Genomic DNA, 15,965 nt, shown 5'->3' with positions numbered 1-15,965 from the left:
CTGACAAATTCGTTACCTTGGATTGTCGAAAGTTGGGTTTTCTGGGGAATTGTGAAACCTACCGCCATTTACCCTAAGGAGACCTGGGAGGGGCTTCAACAATCACAAAGCATCGATACTTGCGGGGCGATGCAGGGCAAAGACGATAATTCTGGTTTATTGTCATAGATGTAAAGTTCCGATGTTGCTATTGGCATCTTTGCCATCCAATTGGCATCAAATGGCATTAGTTGACATTCAAGTCATTCATACCCCGCAATTTGACAAGCAATTGACAAGATTGACCACAAAGGCGTGCCGAGACATGCATCCATTGTCCAGTGACGTGTTGACCCCTCAGCCTTAAGGTATGTTTCTCGCCGATAAGATACGGGCAGTGCCACCAACGTTTTGCCCATCTTACTCCCTAAAATCAAGCCCTACCAAGTGACAACCATGACAGTCCCAGAGTCTAGCATCACCATTGAGCCAGGATATCGTCCTGGTTTGCTAGCCAGGTGTCTCGAGATGCACATCGCCTACTACCACCCATACAACTCCTGGGGTCTTGCGTTCGAAACCTCCCTCGCCAAAAGCTGGGCCGACCTCATCCAAAGACTCACCAATCCTCGCAACCAAATCTTCGCAGCAGTTCAGTCAGCACCCTCTGACAATTCCGTCGACTTTACTCAAAAGATTGTGGGGACTATCTTGATTGACGCAGAGCACCTTCAACAACCCAACACGGCGCAAATTCGTGGCTTCATCGTTGATGAGCGTGCTCGTGGCCTTGGAGTAGGGAAGCGCTTGATGGCGGCGGCGATGGAATTCATAGAGCAGCAAAAGTTTGACAAGGTTACGCTTTTCACATCGAGTACTCAGGAAGCTTCTTTATATCTCTATAAGAAGGCGGGTTTCGTGGTGGTAAAGGATGAGCAAAAGGTTCTATGGGATGTGCCAATGAATGAGTTACAGCTTGATTGGGCGCGACCGATTGTCGCAGCGCAAGGAGTTGAGGAAAACGGAGTTATGAAGAGCGATATATAAAGGAAATACAGTATACTAAAAAACAAAACCCTCTCAAAAGTTACTAGACGATCCCGGCATTGACCTTTCGTTTGCGAGCTTGAACGTAATTGCCTGTATGGGACATGCACAATTGAACCGTGTCCCAATGCTGAACCAGCCAAGCAACCAAAGAAACAAGAAGGATCAACATGGGCGTCAACAGAAAGAACGAGAGCTTGGTAGGTTCCAGAAAGTCAGGAATTGCCTCCTCCTGCATAGAGAGTATTGCCGCCGCGAGGGTAATGGGCGACACGACCTGTCAAGTCAAATCAGTATATCTAAACGTTTATGATCTCCAAGGAGACAGACGTAAAGTAGAAAGCAGCTAAGAACTTGTGTGCTTTCAGCGACTTCAGCCTGCATCCGCGAAATTCGGTATTGTTCATCGATGTTGTGAAGGTTTAACTGTGTTGGTGTGAGTGTCGTCCTTTGTCATTAGGACTGCCTTACTGTTCTTTCATGCTCGTCACAAAGCGTGCGGACTTTGTACAGTTCCTTCAAGCAGTTCTTAACCTCCGCGAAAGTCTGCTCAATAGACACCATTGATTGGCGTCCATAGCGTGTTTGCATATGGTCTGGGTAAGTGAAGTTATCCCAACAGTCAATGGTTGTCTCCAAGCACACCACCAGTTCGGTCAACTTACGTCTTGCGTGCCGGAGCCATGCCAGCGGCTGTTGCGATTCTTTGCTAGCCAATGCAAAGTCAAATTCATCGACCTGCGCAATAATTAGGTGCGTTCGAAATTGACAGCATCAAAGAAATCACATATGTTTCCACTTTCTGTCTGAACATCTGTGCCGTGTTCATCCATTCGTCTTTGAAAACGAGTAGTTGGCATTCCAGAGAAGTTAGGAAGTAGTCGTCGGGATCGAGAATCGGAAGATCCGCTTCGTGTTTACCGGTGGTAAAGTGATCAAGCTGAACCCCTCTATCACAATAGTCCTCTACGCATTGTCTCTCGTCTTCAGATTGGAAGTATGTATCGACAAAGCAGTAGCCGGTCCAAACCCCTTCACCTATGGGTGTAATGCATACTGCAATTTGCGCTTGACAGAGGTAATCCATCGCGGTGGTTATTGGAGAGTTGCCTCGAAGACAGCTCATATCCTGAACCTTTCTCAGGGGACTACCGTCTCGTCTGAGCCGTGTGTCCCGAGGCTCACGTTGGGTCAATTTCCACGAGTAAAATGGCAGATGGAATGAGAGCTCATATGTAACAAGGCCTTGAGGCTATATGGAAAGAGGTTTATGTGAACAGAAGCCATTGCATGGTGCATCAAGCTTACCTTGGATTGGACTCCTATGTAAGGCCGAGAAGCAATGTAGGAGTAAAGAAAGTGTATCAAAGCATTCTTTTGATACCTAGGAGCCGTGGCCATCACACTAACCAAGGCATGGCTATCTGGGTTTATGATAAACCTAGACGCGTATCAACACAGATGTCTCAAACTCCACGATAGCTTCTGAAAGTTCCTACACAAGTCTGCGGTCCACGTTGGGTCTTTGAGAACCACCGTTAGATGGTGGCTCGTGGAACCTCTGATAACTCGATTAGCATCGATGCTCAATAATGGAGAGAAAAGCCTTACCTTTTCCACGAGCCTAGAATACATTTCGTGGGGTACCAGAGACTTCCGTTGACCAAGCTCGACTGAAACTGTACCATTGCTGATTCTGTCGTCGACAAGGCAAGATTTCGTCAACAAGAGATTGGCGCTGTTAGACTGCAGTTCTCGAAGCTCGCCTGAGTGGCAGAAATGGTTGACCACTTCAGCTTGATACCTACGTCTCGGCTCCTTACCACCATTGGTCATGAACCAATCAACCAAGTCTCTAGCCCCGACTTTGGCAGGATTGGCATATATGTCGTTCAAAATCTCGAGCATTCCCATCGTGAGCTCTGAACTCTTCCCAGTGCTTTTATGGTCTTTGGCTCCCTCAGAATCAGTGGAGCTTTTTGCAAGAAGCCGGTTGTTGATAAAATCAACTAGCTTCACTAGCTTTTCGTTATTTTCATTCTTTACCGGCTTTCCTGGTAAGTGGCCGCGCCTGTATTTCTTTGGGGTCATTCTGTTGCCCATTGCGATCCTAAGAACTCCCTGATGGCTGCACTCAAAGATTGTCAGTAATTAGTTCACGCTGATACAGGTGCCCAAATCATTATCCAAATAGTAGTCAAAGTCGATGGTGCGATGATCTTCAATTTGAATACAGCAAGCCCAGATATGTGTTAGGGTCTGGGCCAGACGCAACTCTTATATGGTTGGCTACGTTACATCAAAGGCGATACAGCATATTAGGCAGAAATAGGTTGTGCACTCACTTGCAATGTGGTACAAGTGCACAAGTTTCACATAGACCTTTCCTTTAATGGTTGTATTACGACAAATCTAGGCACGCCAATTGGTACTCGCCATTTTGACTCCAAGCAAGTATCGGTCACGAGACAGTCCTTCTGAGAAGGAGATGGCAGTGGATCTCATGTCTTTGGTTCATATTGGTTATATTGACCCTGATCTCAAGATTGTTCTTCAAGTGGCTTGCTCTTATAGCTTGAAACTTTGGCACCTGGACTTGTTGCATCTAGAGCAGTCAGCATTAGAACATGAGATCCCCGACATTTGGCAACTGCAACATGTCCAAACCCAGATCGCTTGTCCCCTTTCCCGTGCTTGCGATTGTGAAATTCCACCCATCGCCACCATTTCCCATGCTTGCAATTGTGGAATCTCTATCGCCATGATGGCGTTTCGCTGGTCTGGCCAGCTCCCAAATAAGGCGCCAAGACGTGAGATTTGATCGGGCATAGTTGTTTAAAGTTCAACAGCAGAGAGATGTGTAAATGAATTGTTCAGTTTGTTCCAGTCATCAATGAGCAAGGTCGCGGGACGAGCTTTTGTCATGCAACAATATTATTTTGAGCATCACTGCGGAAGGCATCAAGTGACTGATGCCCTGCTCTGTTAAGAAACCATTCACAGGAGGATCCAAATGTGTTATTCACTATTTCAGCTGACACCTATCGCTGAGAGCTCATATTCACTACGCAGAACTTGGTGTTGCTCCCTGTTGATTGATGGAGTTTATGACACCAAAGAGTTCACGGAAGTGTAAGTTTTTTGCCAGAAGATAGAGTGATATCACGATCGAGGGGCACGATCCATCCTCCTCATCCTTTCTCAATGGTAACAGCCCCGCAGAAAAAGTTCGCTCGAGATGCTCGCAGAGTATCCTGAAACGAATCCGCCATCTCGGAGAGGCTGAGCGAACCCTAAGTACCTAGGTAGGTACGTCAAACGGTTCCCGGCAGTGGCAGTGGCAGTTTGTGGGTAAAGGTTAGGGTCATTAAGTGATCGAGCGGCACGATCCATCCTCCTCGCCCCTTCTCAATGGCAGCAGCCTTGTCGATGAAATTCCAGGCCCCGAGGAGTTCCCATTCCTCTCCATCCGTCCATTCAACCCATACCACGGTTCTGTCTACCTTGGGGGACCCTTCCCGCTGTGCCAGCTTAACGTAGACAATACCCTTCCCTGGGGTGAATGTAACGCTAATAATGGATCCCATATCAACAGTAACCATAACGTTGAGAGGCCCAATGAATATCCTCTTTCTTACAGCATCCTTCGGTTCAACATGATACTGTGCCCTAGTCTTGGAGATTGTACCCCCAAAGGCAAGCATACCAAGCTGTTTGTCATCAACGACGTATGTGCCAGAGTTCAGTACTGTACCAATGAGGCCACCGCCATAATCACCGGTGATACCATCCCACTTGAGAGTATCTGGTCGTGAGTGGAACGCAGCACTGGGAAAGCCATCTTGATTGATGTTGGTGAGCGGCGCATATGATCCGGCGTATCCAACGCGGAGAAGATAAGGATCAGAGGGGTTATGACGAAATGCTGAGAGCAGGACCTGAGAGTTCAGACCCGAGCCGTAGTGGTGGATCTGTCTCTCGATGCGCTGGAGCTTTCCTCCATAAATGAAGTCCCAGTATCGACGGGCATTACCGTTCCAGCCCCAGTGAGGTATGTTCGGCGTGTAGCCCAGTACACTGTTGACTGTCTTTTGAGCCGACTCGTTGAAGCCAAAGTGTCTATAGAGTCAGCAAAGCACAGCACAACACATCAGATTTTGACCTCACCTTGTCCAGTAGTAAACGCCTTCTTGGCCCGTGGAGTCCCACGCCATCTCGCTTCCATAAGGGATATCTTGCGCATCCCAGAGCACAGCACGCTCCTTCATTGCGTCCTCGACAGCTTGTGCTGGAGTGCCCTTGACCTCGCGCCTCAGGTCCGTCAAAACTTCTCCAAACACCGTCTCGCCCATCAGACCAACGTCTCTGTATGACACGTCTTGCTGGTACATTCGCATAATGGTCTTTTGAGCCTGATCCAAGTACCAGTTCCAAGGTTTGGTTGTTAGCTCGGGATATGCTCGTGCGACACGATACATGGACCAGTAAGCGACCACGACGTGAACATAATTGTATGCACGATCGACACTCTCCGCAGCTCCCTTATCCCATGACGTCCAGGAAGTCCAGTCACTATCCGCGTCATAAGTGTAGTTTAGTTTAGAGTCATGATAAAAAAGTGACTTGTACACTCCGTAGTTTTTCCCTTGGATTCCACCCCAAATCGTGGTTTGAACGAACTTGTCTAGCTTGGCTATCTCTTCAGCATTTGGCTGAACCACCTGCTTGAGCATGGCTGCGACATAAGCGCCGGTGCCACCTTCATCACTGAGGCCTGCAATCCAGACCCGTGGATCCTGTTCAACGATTCTGCGCTTCTCATAGTCGTAGGTCATGACCGATGGAGATCTCTTGAAAGGGTCTGATGTAGAATTGAACCAAGCCTCTGTAGTCAAGAAGTTCCCGAGGTCATTTAGGGTCTCTGATGTCGGCTTCGTAACGAAATAGTGGACAGTCTGCTCCTTGCCATCATTGTATTTGATGCTGACACGAACTCGTCCCCAAGCAGATGATGAGGGGATTAGCTCATAATGCTCCCCAGCTTCCTGGATCTCAAATGCGCCTTTCGGCGAGACATCGAGTGAAGCGATTCCAATATCGCTAAGAGGGTAGAGTGAGGCAGGTAGGTCTCTCGGGATAGTGTATCCAGGGACACCGACTACAACAGGTGTTCCAGTGTCTTTGATGGCGTTGTCAAAGTCGCGAATAGATTCGGATATCGTGAACCGGACACCGAACCTGAGAGACTCGCCAGGCTTCAACATCTTGGACGTCGGTGCGTTCCAGGGCTCTTGGCTCTTCCATTCATTGTCTGCCCACGCCTTAGTGAGAACCTGCCACTCGTAGAACCCTTCGAAGGTCTGGCTTGCATAACCAGTTGACTCAAACCAAGGTTCTTTCAGATCCCGGTAAGCCTCCATTGGTGTGTTTGTTCCGTTCAATGGCGTGACGACGAGGCCATTGCCAGTGCCTTTGACTGGGACGACACGGATGTGGCCTGCATCCATGCCGATGTAGGGATCTGCGAGAGAGCATTTGGCTTGCATCTCTTTGGCTGTCCTGCCGGTGAAGATACTGTTGAATTCAGTTGGGAACCCCAGGCTGCCGAGCTCAATAGTGTCATTCCCATCGTTAGTGATGGTGAAGCGTAGACCTAGGTCATCTTGATAATCAAGCCATTCGCGAGTGATGTTGAGAGGACTATCGGGCAGTGTCGGATCAAGATTTGATGTTGCAAGAGCAGTTCCAGTACTGATGTTCTTCACAGGCTGTCGCTTTTGAGCAGAATCACCGTCAGTCCATGCTGAGACACCTTGTTTGCGATATCTATACGTGACGTCACCCCAGTGATACTGTCCATTCTGCGCGCGGACATCAATTCGATCAGATGGCAAGAAGTCAAAGGTGTCATGTTCTGAGATCAATGATACCAGAACTTGAGCGTCGCGAACGATGCGTGCTTTGAAGTTGTTGGTCTCGATGTCGATGTAGCCATTGTCAAGTCCGAGGTTGTCTTTTTGGGCCAGTACCCGCGGTACTGCGAAGGCGAGACCTGCGCATAGCTGTTTGAAGAAGGACATTTTAGCTGATAAGACTTGACGGGGAGGGGGGCGTTTCCTCTGGTCGCGACGGTGCGTTCTGATGGGTACTTACGCCATTATACTAAAGCCACAGCGGATCATTACCGTGTCCTCGTCATGCATGTTAACAGCCCAAAGTTAAAGTGATGGGCATCAATAAGCTACATAGTGACTCGGATCATTGTGACCATACTCGTATTAGATGAGGCAGTCTGGGAGGTTGATCACTTGAACGGTCTATCTTGATTGGTACGCCTGTAGCTATACGCGCCAAGATCATCATAACTGAATCTGGTAACCCCGAGTCCATCATCCGCATACTAGAGTATATTGTCACCTTCCGTAAACATCAATCCATACGTAACATCAGTCGTCGGTACTTGAGAAGATGGGTTGCGGTCAAACCACAAAGCTGTTGGGAAAAGGGAGGAAGGGTTTCCAGTAATGGAAGGGATACAGCATAAGTAGTAGAGGCATAAATTCTTAAATGAAAGTCAATTCAGTAATCGCTTATGAGTTAAAAAAGTACACGACGTCACTGCAAGCCATGGAAAAAAAGAGGCATAAAACTGTGGGCAGAAATAGCAAAAAACATGCGGTTTATGTGGATCGAACACATGACCTTCAGATATCGAATGATGATTGAAGTTTGACTTCAGTCTGACGCTCTCCCAACTGAGCTAAACCCGCTTGTTGAAATCAAAGTCCTTGCTCGCCTACATCTTCGCCACCGTAGCGAAATATCGCCGAGGTAGTGAATGGGGTCGCCATGATATGCACACGAAGCTTAACATCAGTCACTACTGAAAAAAAATGTGATTTCTCTTCTTTAAACTATCACGGATAATTCTATGGGAGTTCATGCCGCCCGCGCTTTTCGTAATGGTCACAATACGGGGCCTGACCCAAGCATCATCCGGCGCCTCGTTAATCGGATTGGAATCAGCTTGTAAAATGGGATTTGAATCCGCATGAAAGATGGGGTTGGAGTCGGCATGTAAAATAGGGTTCGAGTCTGCTTCAGTCGAAGCATTTCCTGCCCTTCCCATTGCCTGTTCCCGAAGACCATGCCCTGGCCTTGCACCTCGTGGCATATTATCGTTCTCAGGATATGGCTGCTGAGGGAGTGTAACATTGGCGGGCTGTGGCATTCCATCTTCCTCAGGGTACGCAAGTGAAGGACGGGTACCATTGACAGCCCGCGAGTCAACTTCAGTGTATCTGTTACCCTCCGTCCCCTCCGCTTCCGCAACGCCGATTTGAGGCAAGACCTCGACCGTGGCATTGCCTTTGCCGCTTGAAGCATCATCCTTCTTCTCTGGAGTCACCGCAGTCGCGTGCGGAGTCGCAGGACGATCGCGTCGCTTGTAGACGCAGAAAATTCCAAGGAACAAGAACCCGATGAACGAAACACCGCCGACTGTACCTCCGACAATCGCAGGCGTAGAGGACTTTTTGACCGAGCTATCCCCTCGATTTGCTGTTGAGGCCGGAGTCTGTATAATGGTTGTGCGAATTACGCTTTGGAAAGTACTCGTCGCATCGCTCGTCTTGGTGCTTGATTTGGGATCGGGTGCTTTGAGGGTATAGATCTGAGCGCCACTGTCGCAACAATCGCTTCCGTCTGCAGGAGGACAGCAGTATTTATTCTTTCCGCACATCTGCAGTGGAAACCAAGTCCCGGATTCCGCTATCTCATGTTAGGTACCATTTATGTTTCGCGGTTTGGAGGTGACTTACTGTCCATGCAAACCTCTGGGCAATTGGACCAGTCTTTGTTCTGACAAGCAGCGCGGTAGTCGTATTTTCCTGGCTGGTTGCACAAGCCGTTTGCCAAACATTTGTCGCCCTCGCCGAAGTAGCAGCATGTAGAGTACGTCGTGGTTGAGTTGCCGCATGGTTCGTACTTGTAGTCTTTTGCTGCGTTGATACCGTTGGGGTAATAGCACGTCGCTAATGTTTGGCTAAAGAACGCGCTCAATAACACAAACTTGCGCATTTTATCCGCGTTTTGATGCTTCTGACGATGCCTACTTCGAAGATCTTGAGAAAGACACAGTTTATGCAACAACAAATTTGGAGAAAGGGGCAAACAATGGCTCTTAATATGCCTCTTGTTGCCAAATGTTTTCCGCCCTCCCAGGGCTGAGGTCTTGTGGCTTGGATAGCGTGAAACTATCGCGACTGAACCCTGCAGTGACCGATCAGCCAAGACACGGCGTTGGTCTAGATTGTCCAAGTTGTTTCTGATTTGACGCACTAGCGAAGATCAACGAACCAAGCATTCCCAATATTGCGGTAAACCATAAATAGGTAGCGTGGGCTGAAGTCGAGTCTTAGTTCTGAACCGCCTTGGAACTCATGATCTTCAATAAGGCGAGTCACGATTGCGCCAATTATCGATCACACCCTTCCACCAGAACGGCCTTTCGCGGTTCCAGTCGCGGATTTACCGCTTCGCTGATAGTATCCTATAAGCTATGGCATAAGGAGAACAAGCGATGAACCAAAGTGCAAATTCGTACTATTTTTCTGGTATCGCCCAATCTTTGGACTTCTGCAAAAATGCCAGCCCTCGAGCTTGCCAGTGGTATTGGTTTTTAGCTGTGTTGAGTACCTAGATTCGAGTTGTTGGTGGCGGACGCTCTTGCCTCTGGCAGTGATATGAACGTCGCCTTCGTCGTCTTCATCACCTCCACCGTCATTACTGTCATCACCGCCTTTGCTGTCTTCTTTGAAGTTCTTTTTCTTGTTATCGTCGGGGTTGAGGACCAGAAAAGCAGAGCCACCAATTTTATGGACTTGACCCCCTTCCGCCCCCCTGGTCTCTGGACTAGAGCAGCATGGCCTGAATATTCGATCGGCAAGTCAAGACCTTCTTAGCAAGCCGCAAATGGCTCTTTAAGTCACACCGAACACTTGGGCAACGACCCTCACACGCTCGAGCGCGAGGTCCGAGATCGCGAGCGTTTATTGAAGAGATGAACGATCTTCTTAGCAATCCGATGCTTCCTTTAGCATTCATTAAAGAATGGGGAAGATGCTGACCCTCCACTTTAATGTGAAAGGGGAGGCGGGCGGCGAAGTCGGACTCTGCAACCTCCTCGTGGTGCCGCCTGGGAACCCGGTCAATACCGGAGCCAGTGCAGGGACGCAACCTCCCTCATTTCTCTCAGACTTGTGTCCCTCTAGTAACTTATCTTGTATCCCATCCCAAAAGCCCGATATCACAATAAGGCTCAGAATAATTACGTGAATAATTATCCGTAGTGGGGCATGACTTCTCGCGGAGATCCGACTCTAATTCTTGAATGAAGTCCAGCGAAGAACTAAAGCCATCAATCGACTTGTCTTCCACAGGTTTGATGTATTCCCATTCCTTTTCTGTGACGAGTTGATTGTTGCAGTCTACTTCCAAAAACCTCCTGTCACTGGCATAGAAGGCATTGATCTCGTAGCCATTGTCTGCCCGTTCTTCGAATGCTGGCGCGTCTTTCTTTCTCTTCAGGGAGCGGTCAATAAACCAAAGTTTCCTGACCTTGGGCCACATCTCAAATGCACCCTCCATGATCGCACAAATGTCGTCACCCAGGTCGTGTACTATGTCAGCCGACCACTTTGGGTTGTACTCAAACGCGACATGCATCACCCCATTGAAGCCTTCTTCAGAACTGGCCATTGCAGCGTCCAATCCAATTAAAAACCAATCGACGTTTTTCAAGCTATCGGACTGAAGGACAAAAAGGTCCCGGTGAGGAAAGACTGTCACCGGATGAAGAGGCGTACCGTCAAAGCAGCCTATTGTAGCCTTTTTGAAGACCTCCTTCGTTCTATCATGGCTTGAGTAATTGTTTTGGTAAGACTTTCGCTCTGATAGTTCGAATCGCTTTTCCATGATGAGCCGCGATTCATGGCACGCAGTCCATAAACCGCCATCGATCAGATACGTTGAAATGTTCTCATCGCTATGATTGCCATTCAAGTTTTCGAAATAACGTCGCCATGAAGGTGCAGCCCAAGTTTCGCTTAGTATATCATGGTGTCTTAGGAAATGGCTCTCGCTCGTATTTTCCCGAGTCTTATCATATTTTCCGAAGATATGTACTCCTGGGCGGTCATCGCGGAAAGCCATGCTCCAAATCCGATCTCGAAGCTCTTTGGGAAGCTCTGCGAACCGGGTGAAAGAAGCCATGACCAGATAAGTGCCTTGATTCAAGAGTGTGCTGAAAATTTGAGAGCGATAGTGAAGTGGATCTTTTGTGTTGTGGCTTTTGACGTTAGAAGAGAAAAGTATTTGGAAGAAGAAATCGTGAAGTGCAGCTTTGGGTTTGGCATGTTATTTATACCCTTTCACAAATAAAGCTTTAGGCATGACTCATCTCACTGTTGTCTTTCGCTGGGTCAAACTCTGTCATAAATCACAAATCACAACAGGGTGCTCAATGTTTATTTGGCTAATATTGAAAGCCTATTGGCTTGTTTATAAATCATCGCCGTGCAAAAGTAAACATTCTTTCCCTGACAAGGTGGAATTCTTCGAATGTGTAACAACCGGGCTGGCCACAAAAAATCAAGAAGCCTTTCATGATCACTTAGCCAAGAATTAAAACTTGTCGCCCACCTGACATGGACCTCGGATAACAGCAAGCATATGTATCTTGTGGGGTTGAAGCTCCTTTTAAACCTCATCACAGGACAGGACCAACAAATTAACTGAACCGCTGGTTTTAAAGCGATCACGCAACCTAAAAATAGGCTCCATAAAGTTTCGGTCACCTGCTTGGGCGGTTCTCTGCACAGCCTCCTTAACATCATCCTTGGCATGGACCTCGTGTCAAATCGAGAGATCTAGCGCAGTTTTCCCAGCCATGGTAGCTTCGTTTCAACACAAGTCCATCCAGCCTTGGCTCGATTTCCAACTCAATCAGTCTCTGTTCGTATACCCGCACAAGCCCAGAGTCATTCGCACTTGAATATATTAATAGACCTGACAACTGATGCTTACATCACGCGCCTCGCACGAACGATGCAAAAATAACCTGTTGAGGATTTCCCGTTGAGCGCACATGGACTCCTAATGTATCGGTTTCCTGATCATTCTCATTAACCATCTGACCCTCAATAGCATCAAATCTGTACATTGATCGTGTTCCTAAGCCTTTGCATTGCTAGTCTTGAAACTCTTTTACCGACGGCTATTTGAGTCCTTACTTTCTTAGAAAAGAGCACTCAAATTCGATTCCAATGTCCGAACCCTTTCTCCTCTGTCGTTTTATGATAGCCACTAGCGTTATGTACTCCCCGGAGCGGTAATAGCGATGCTCTCCTTGAACAATATAGATAAAAGGCGAATGTCGCTATGGTCGAAGGCCGAATGCTCTGCTCGGTAATGTGTGCATTCCATGACTGTGTCACCACTATTGTCAGTTTTCTCAATTGCAGTCAACGTTATAGGAAAGGCTTTACCGAACAATACACAGAAATCTCAATCAATAGGTCTCTCACTGTGTCCCTTTCCATCTCTGCGCGTGTTTACGTGTTCACTGCCACCAAAGAACGAGATCGAGCGGTCCTATGAGATGTTTGGTCAATTCTAAGACAAGAAAAAGTCTGAACCTCGGTGGGGCTCGGGAAAGGGGTTATACCTGACTGTATTCCATGCTGTTTCTTTGGCCATCTCGCTATTAGTACTCAATCGTGTCCGTGGTCGACGTGTGGATCTTCCTGCAGGTATGGCGCACAGCCATCAGATTTATCGAGAAATACTGATGTATGAGAAAAGCTTGACCTGAAGAAAGTTTTGTGATGGCATATATGTCGTTACTGCTGGGGAAGAAGGTTCGGGGCAATTAGAAGGTGGTAGCGGTATTAACTTTATGAGTCAGTCATAAGGTCAGAAAATACACTTCGAGTTCAATACAATGGTGCTCTGCCATTCATTCGTAGTCGTCAAGGTATTTAGGTTCCATGATCAAAGCTAGCCATCTCGTCCGTCTGGTGCATCGGCTCGACTGGTCCCTTGCGAGGCATTCGGTTAATTCGGTTCGTTCGTTCCGTCCGGTTCGAAAGGGGTTTGTTGCGTTTCGTTCGCTTTGCATACCTGGTTCAATCATTAGCTATGTTATTAGGATGCTTGGGGATGCTTGGGGATGCTTGGGGATGCTTGGGGATGCTTGGGGATGCTTGGGGATGCTTGGGGTCGCTTGGGGTCGCTTGGGTCGTACGGGCTGCGAACCCCATAATCCAACACTTGACTTGATCCCTTTCGTGGTGATAATCGAACTGAACTGTTCGTGTGGCTAATCCCAATGATAAACTGCTTTTTCATTTGGTGTTAAGTTGTTGGTTGCTTTTCAGTACTTGAGGTGGTCGGTCCATGCTTGAGATGGTCGTTCAGTCTTTCAATGGCTGTTCGGTGCTTCATTTGATCGTTCAGTGCTTTAGGTGGTTGTTCAGTGCTTTAGGTGGTTGTTCAGTGAGTCAGGTGGTCGTTGGTAGAAGTGGATTGCTCAGTTTTGAGCTGTCGAGGTGTGTTGATTGATCTGTCGATTTGGAATTGCTCGGTGATTGAAGACACAAGGGAGAGAATGGTTTGCTCCAGATATTCCGAAGGCTTGTTGCGTCTCTGCATTGGCTCCGGCTTAGCCGAATTCCCAGGTGGCACCACGTGGAGGTTGTAGAGGACGTCTTTGCCACCCGCTAACCCGAAGGTCAGCCCCCCCAAAATTGCTTCCATTACAAGATGGGAGGATGTTGTTGCTATGAGAACAAGCCCATCCCAACCGAGCCCAGCCGCAATGCTGTAAAGACTCTTCTGACCAAATCCCACATGAGGCAGGTACTCGTTGGGCCGGTGACAAGCACCGTAGCATGTCAGCTTCGTAACCAATCGCAAGACAATCCCAATCCGTGGATTAAAGGATATCGTCCCACTTGCCCTCCGTGTAGGGGCTATCAGGTATCCATGGTATCTCAGATGATGATTTGACTTTTTCTTTGATGTAGTCTTCGACCATTTTGTCAACCCCGTTTGCTAATATCGGGGTACCATCTGGATTCGAACCACTGACATAGACTTTATACCAGGTACTAATAACGTTTCTGAGAAGGGCATATTGCGTCTCAGTGAATTTGCCTTTTCTCATCAGCTTTCGATAGTAGCGTTTTCGTTTATCGCAAGCATCATGAACCTTGGACCATTGGGGGTTGAGGCAGCGTTGGTTCGCTGGCGCTTGGGGGTCGCAGAAGGAGTGTAAGTCATGTTCATGTTTGCTTTGATAAAACTGGTTTCTTCGTTAATATGGCTGGAGACTGACGTTAATCACACCGTGTCTCTTACCTTGACTTTGTGATTGATGATAAATGTGCTGTGACTTTGAACTTTGCACTTTGATGATGAACTTGAGAGCGGTGTGATTTTTTATAACTGAACTGCAGAATGAAGTTTTTATCTTTGCTTTATGATGAATCTTCCAAGTCCCTGGTTGCCTCTCTTCGTTTTGTTATTCTCTGTTCTTGAGGAAGTAGCTGGCCTGGATGAAAGCCACGGCGCTGGAAGCTTCATCGTAACTGCCTATGACTACATAAATGTCCACTACCTTGTTGCTTCTTGAATCTTACCTGAGTTGGGTATGAACCATTTTACAGGGTTTATGGTAGGCCATGCTGCTCAGGTATACTGGTTGTCAAAAGGGTTCATCTGCGCTCCCTCTCGAAATAACTTGGATATCCTTCACGAAGAGATTCACGATCTCATCTTCCCAATTAAGGAAACTGGACTTCAACCTGCCCAAATACATATCAACCTAAAAGTAAGTAGATACACAATAAATAAATTCAAGACACTGTAACGTAGCCTCTTCTTTCCCACTGCTAACCATCAAGAACGCATCAACAGTATCCATGGGTTGGGTCACAGATCTCCCGTGTTGAATACAATGGTAGTGACTTTCATCTAGTTATATCCAAGTCGGAATCACGTGTGTCGATAAATGAATATACCTGCTATTCAGAGGCGGGTGGAGAGAAATCTCAATACTTTGGGTACCTGGGCTGGACTACATCACAGGACTGAAATTTTTACGCCTCTTATAATCCTTTCTTAGCCGGTGACCTTTTTTTTCCCACTTGCAAGCAATCGTTCATGATCTCGGGCCTCTCGCTTGAGCGTGTGAGGATCCTTGCCCGGGCTCTTGGTGTAACTTGCTATATGGACGAACCCATCCCAACCGAGCCTGGCGCTATGCCAATGGGACTCTTCTGACCAAGAACCTATTTGTAAGGGACTGATACGCGTTAGGTCGATGACGAGCCCCCGACCGAGTCCAGCGTTCAGTGCTAAGGAGACTCTTCTGGCCGTTTGCAAGTTTGTGGCACACGTCAGGGGTCGTGGACAAGCACTGCATAATGCCAGCATTGATAACCAAGCGCAGGATCCTTCAAAAATAAGGTTGTCCCACTTGCCCACGCTCTCGGGGCTATCAGGCATCGTGACACCGGCGCGCTGCATAATTGCCATTCGCGACGCCTAGGCCATTCCTCTTTGTGGGTTGAGGCCCTGCAGTCGACCGCTTGATTTATCCGATTCGGTCGAGGTGAATACCAATACCGTTTCGTTCGATCGTTGGCTCATCTGCTCGTCGGTGCCCGGTCGGTCGGTCGTTAGGCTTCGGACTCAATCTGCCGGGACTTTGCTTCGATGGCACTGGAGGCTCGTAGGGGTACTGTACAAGTCAGCCGTATCTGCTTGCTCTTGGTTGAAGTGGAGGAAGTGAAGGCGCTGTCACTCACCAAGGCCTGTGAAGTTGGGTTTGGCGATGGATGGGATGGCTGTGCATGAAGCAGGAGGATTTCCATGTG

The 15,965-nt window shown here is 47.9% G+C and overlaps 6 protein-coding genes and 1 non-coding gene across 8 annotated transcripts; 2 read left to right on the top strand and 5 right to left on the bottom strand.

Annotated features, from left to right (window-relative positions):
* Positions 1-335: 335 nt before the first annotated feature.
* Positions 336-1,060, top strand: FVEG_08527 (hypothetical protein). Its single transcript, XM_018897417.1, has one exon. The coding sequence runs from the start codon at positions 436-438 to the stop codon at positions 1,024-1,026; it is 591 nt and encodes a 196-aa protein (XP_018755065.1). The 5' UTR covers positions 336-435; the 3' UTR covers positions 1,027-1,060.
* A 422-nt stretch (positions 1,061-1,482) lies between these two features.
* On the bottom strand, positions 1,483-2,940 carry FVEG_08528 (hypothetical protein; the record flags this gene model as incomplete). Its single annotated transcript, XM_018897418.1, has 5 exons — positions 1,483-1,764; positions 1,814-2,278; positions 2,335-2,467; positions 2,526-2,587; positions 2,638-2,940. The coding sequence occupies 5 exons, from the start codon at positions 2,938-2,940 to the stop codon at positions 1,483-1,485; spliced, it is 1,245 nt and encodes a 414-aa protein (XP_018755066.1).
* Positions 2,941-4,340: 1,400 nt separating this feature from the next.
* FVEG_16349 (hypothetical protein) lies at positions 4,341-9,105 on the bottom strand (the record flags this gene model as incomplete). Its single annotated transcript, XM_018905597.1, has 4 exons — positions 4,341-5,145; positions 5,194-7,088; positions 8,012-8,796; positions 8,847-9,105. The coding sequence occupies 4 exons, from the start codon at positions 9,103-9,105 to the stop codon at positions 4,341-4,343; spliced, it is 3,744 nt and encodes a 1,247-aa protein (XP_018755067.1).
* FVEG_16350 lies at positions 7,701-7,796 on the bottom strand. The gene has a single exon. It is a non-coding gene; the product is annotated as a tRNA-Phe (tRNA).
* Positions 9,106-10,302: 1,197 nt separating the features above from the next.
* On the bottom strand, positions 10,303-11,298 carry FVEG_08531 (hypothetical protein; the record flags this gene model as incomplete). Its single annotated transcript, XM_018897419.1, has 1 exon — positions 10,303-11,298. The coding sequence occupies one exon, from the start codon at positions 11,296-11,298 to the stop codon at positions 10,303-10,305; it is 996 nt and encodes a 331-aa protein (XP_018755068.1).
* Positions 11,299-12,050: 752 nt separating this feature from the next.
* On the bottom strand, positions 12,051-14,122 carry FVEG_08532 (hypothetical protein; the record flags this gene model as incomplete). Of its 2 annotated transcripts, XM_018897421.1 has the most annotated exons (6): positions 12,068-12,512; positions 12,573-12,678; positions 12,752-12,978; positions 13,027-13,206; positions 13,331-13,983; positions 14,096-14,122. In XM_018897421.1, the coding sequence occupies 2 exons, from the start codon at positions 14,120-14,122 to the stop codon at positions 13,579-13,581; spliced, it is 432 nt and encodes a 143-aa protein (XP_018755070.1). In that variant the 3' UTR covers positions 12,068-12,512; positions 12,573-12,678; positions 12,752-12,978; positions 13,027-13,206; positions 13,331-13,578. The 2 variants fall into 2 exon arrangements, with proteins under 2 accessions (XP_018755069.1, XP_018755070.1); XM_018897420.1 differs by having other exon boundaries at positions 12,051-12,512; positions 12,752-13,983.
* A 636-nt stretch (positions 14,123-14,758) lies between these two features.
* Positions 14,759-15,447, top strand: FVEG_08533 (hypothetical protein; the record flags this gene model as incomplete). The annotated part of the gene is made up of 4 exons (XM_018897422.1): positions 14,759-14,917; positions 15,004-15,085; positions 15,212-15,303; positions 15,406-15,447. 4 exons carry the CDS (start codon positions 14,759-14,761, stop codon positions 15,445-15,447), a joined length of 375 nt encoding a protein of 124 aa, XP_018755071.1.
* Between the last annotated feature and the right edge of the window lie 518 nt (positions 15,448-15,965).

This window comes from Fusarium verticillioides, chromosome 10 (assembly GCF_000149555.1).
Source record: "Fusarium verticillioides 7600 chromosome 10, whole genome shotgun sequence".
NCBI lineage: Eukaryota > Fungi > Ascomycota > Sordariomycetes > Hypocreales > Nectriaceae > Fusarium > Fusarium verticillioides.
The sequence above is the reverse complement of the archived record's forward strand: the minus strand, read 5'-3'. Positions and strand labels throughout refer to the sequence as shown.

What these genes read in the sequence shown, in the direction of transcription:
- FVEG_08527 (XM_018897417.1), top strand. Translation starts at nt 436, where the DNA reads ATGACAGTCCCAGAGTCTAGCATCACCATTGAGCCAGGATATCGTCCT.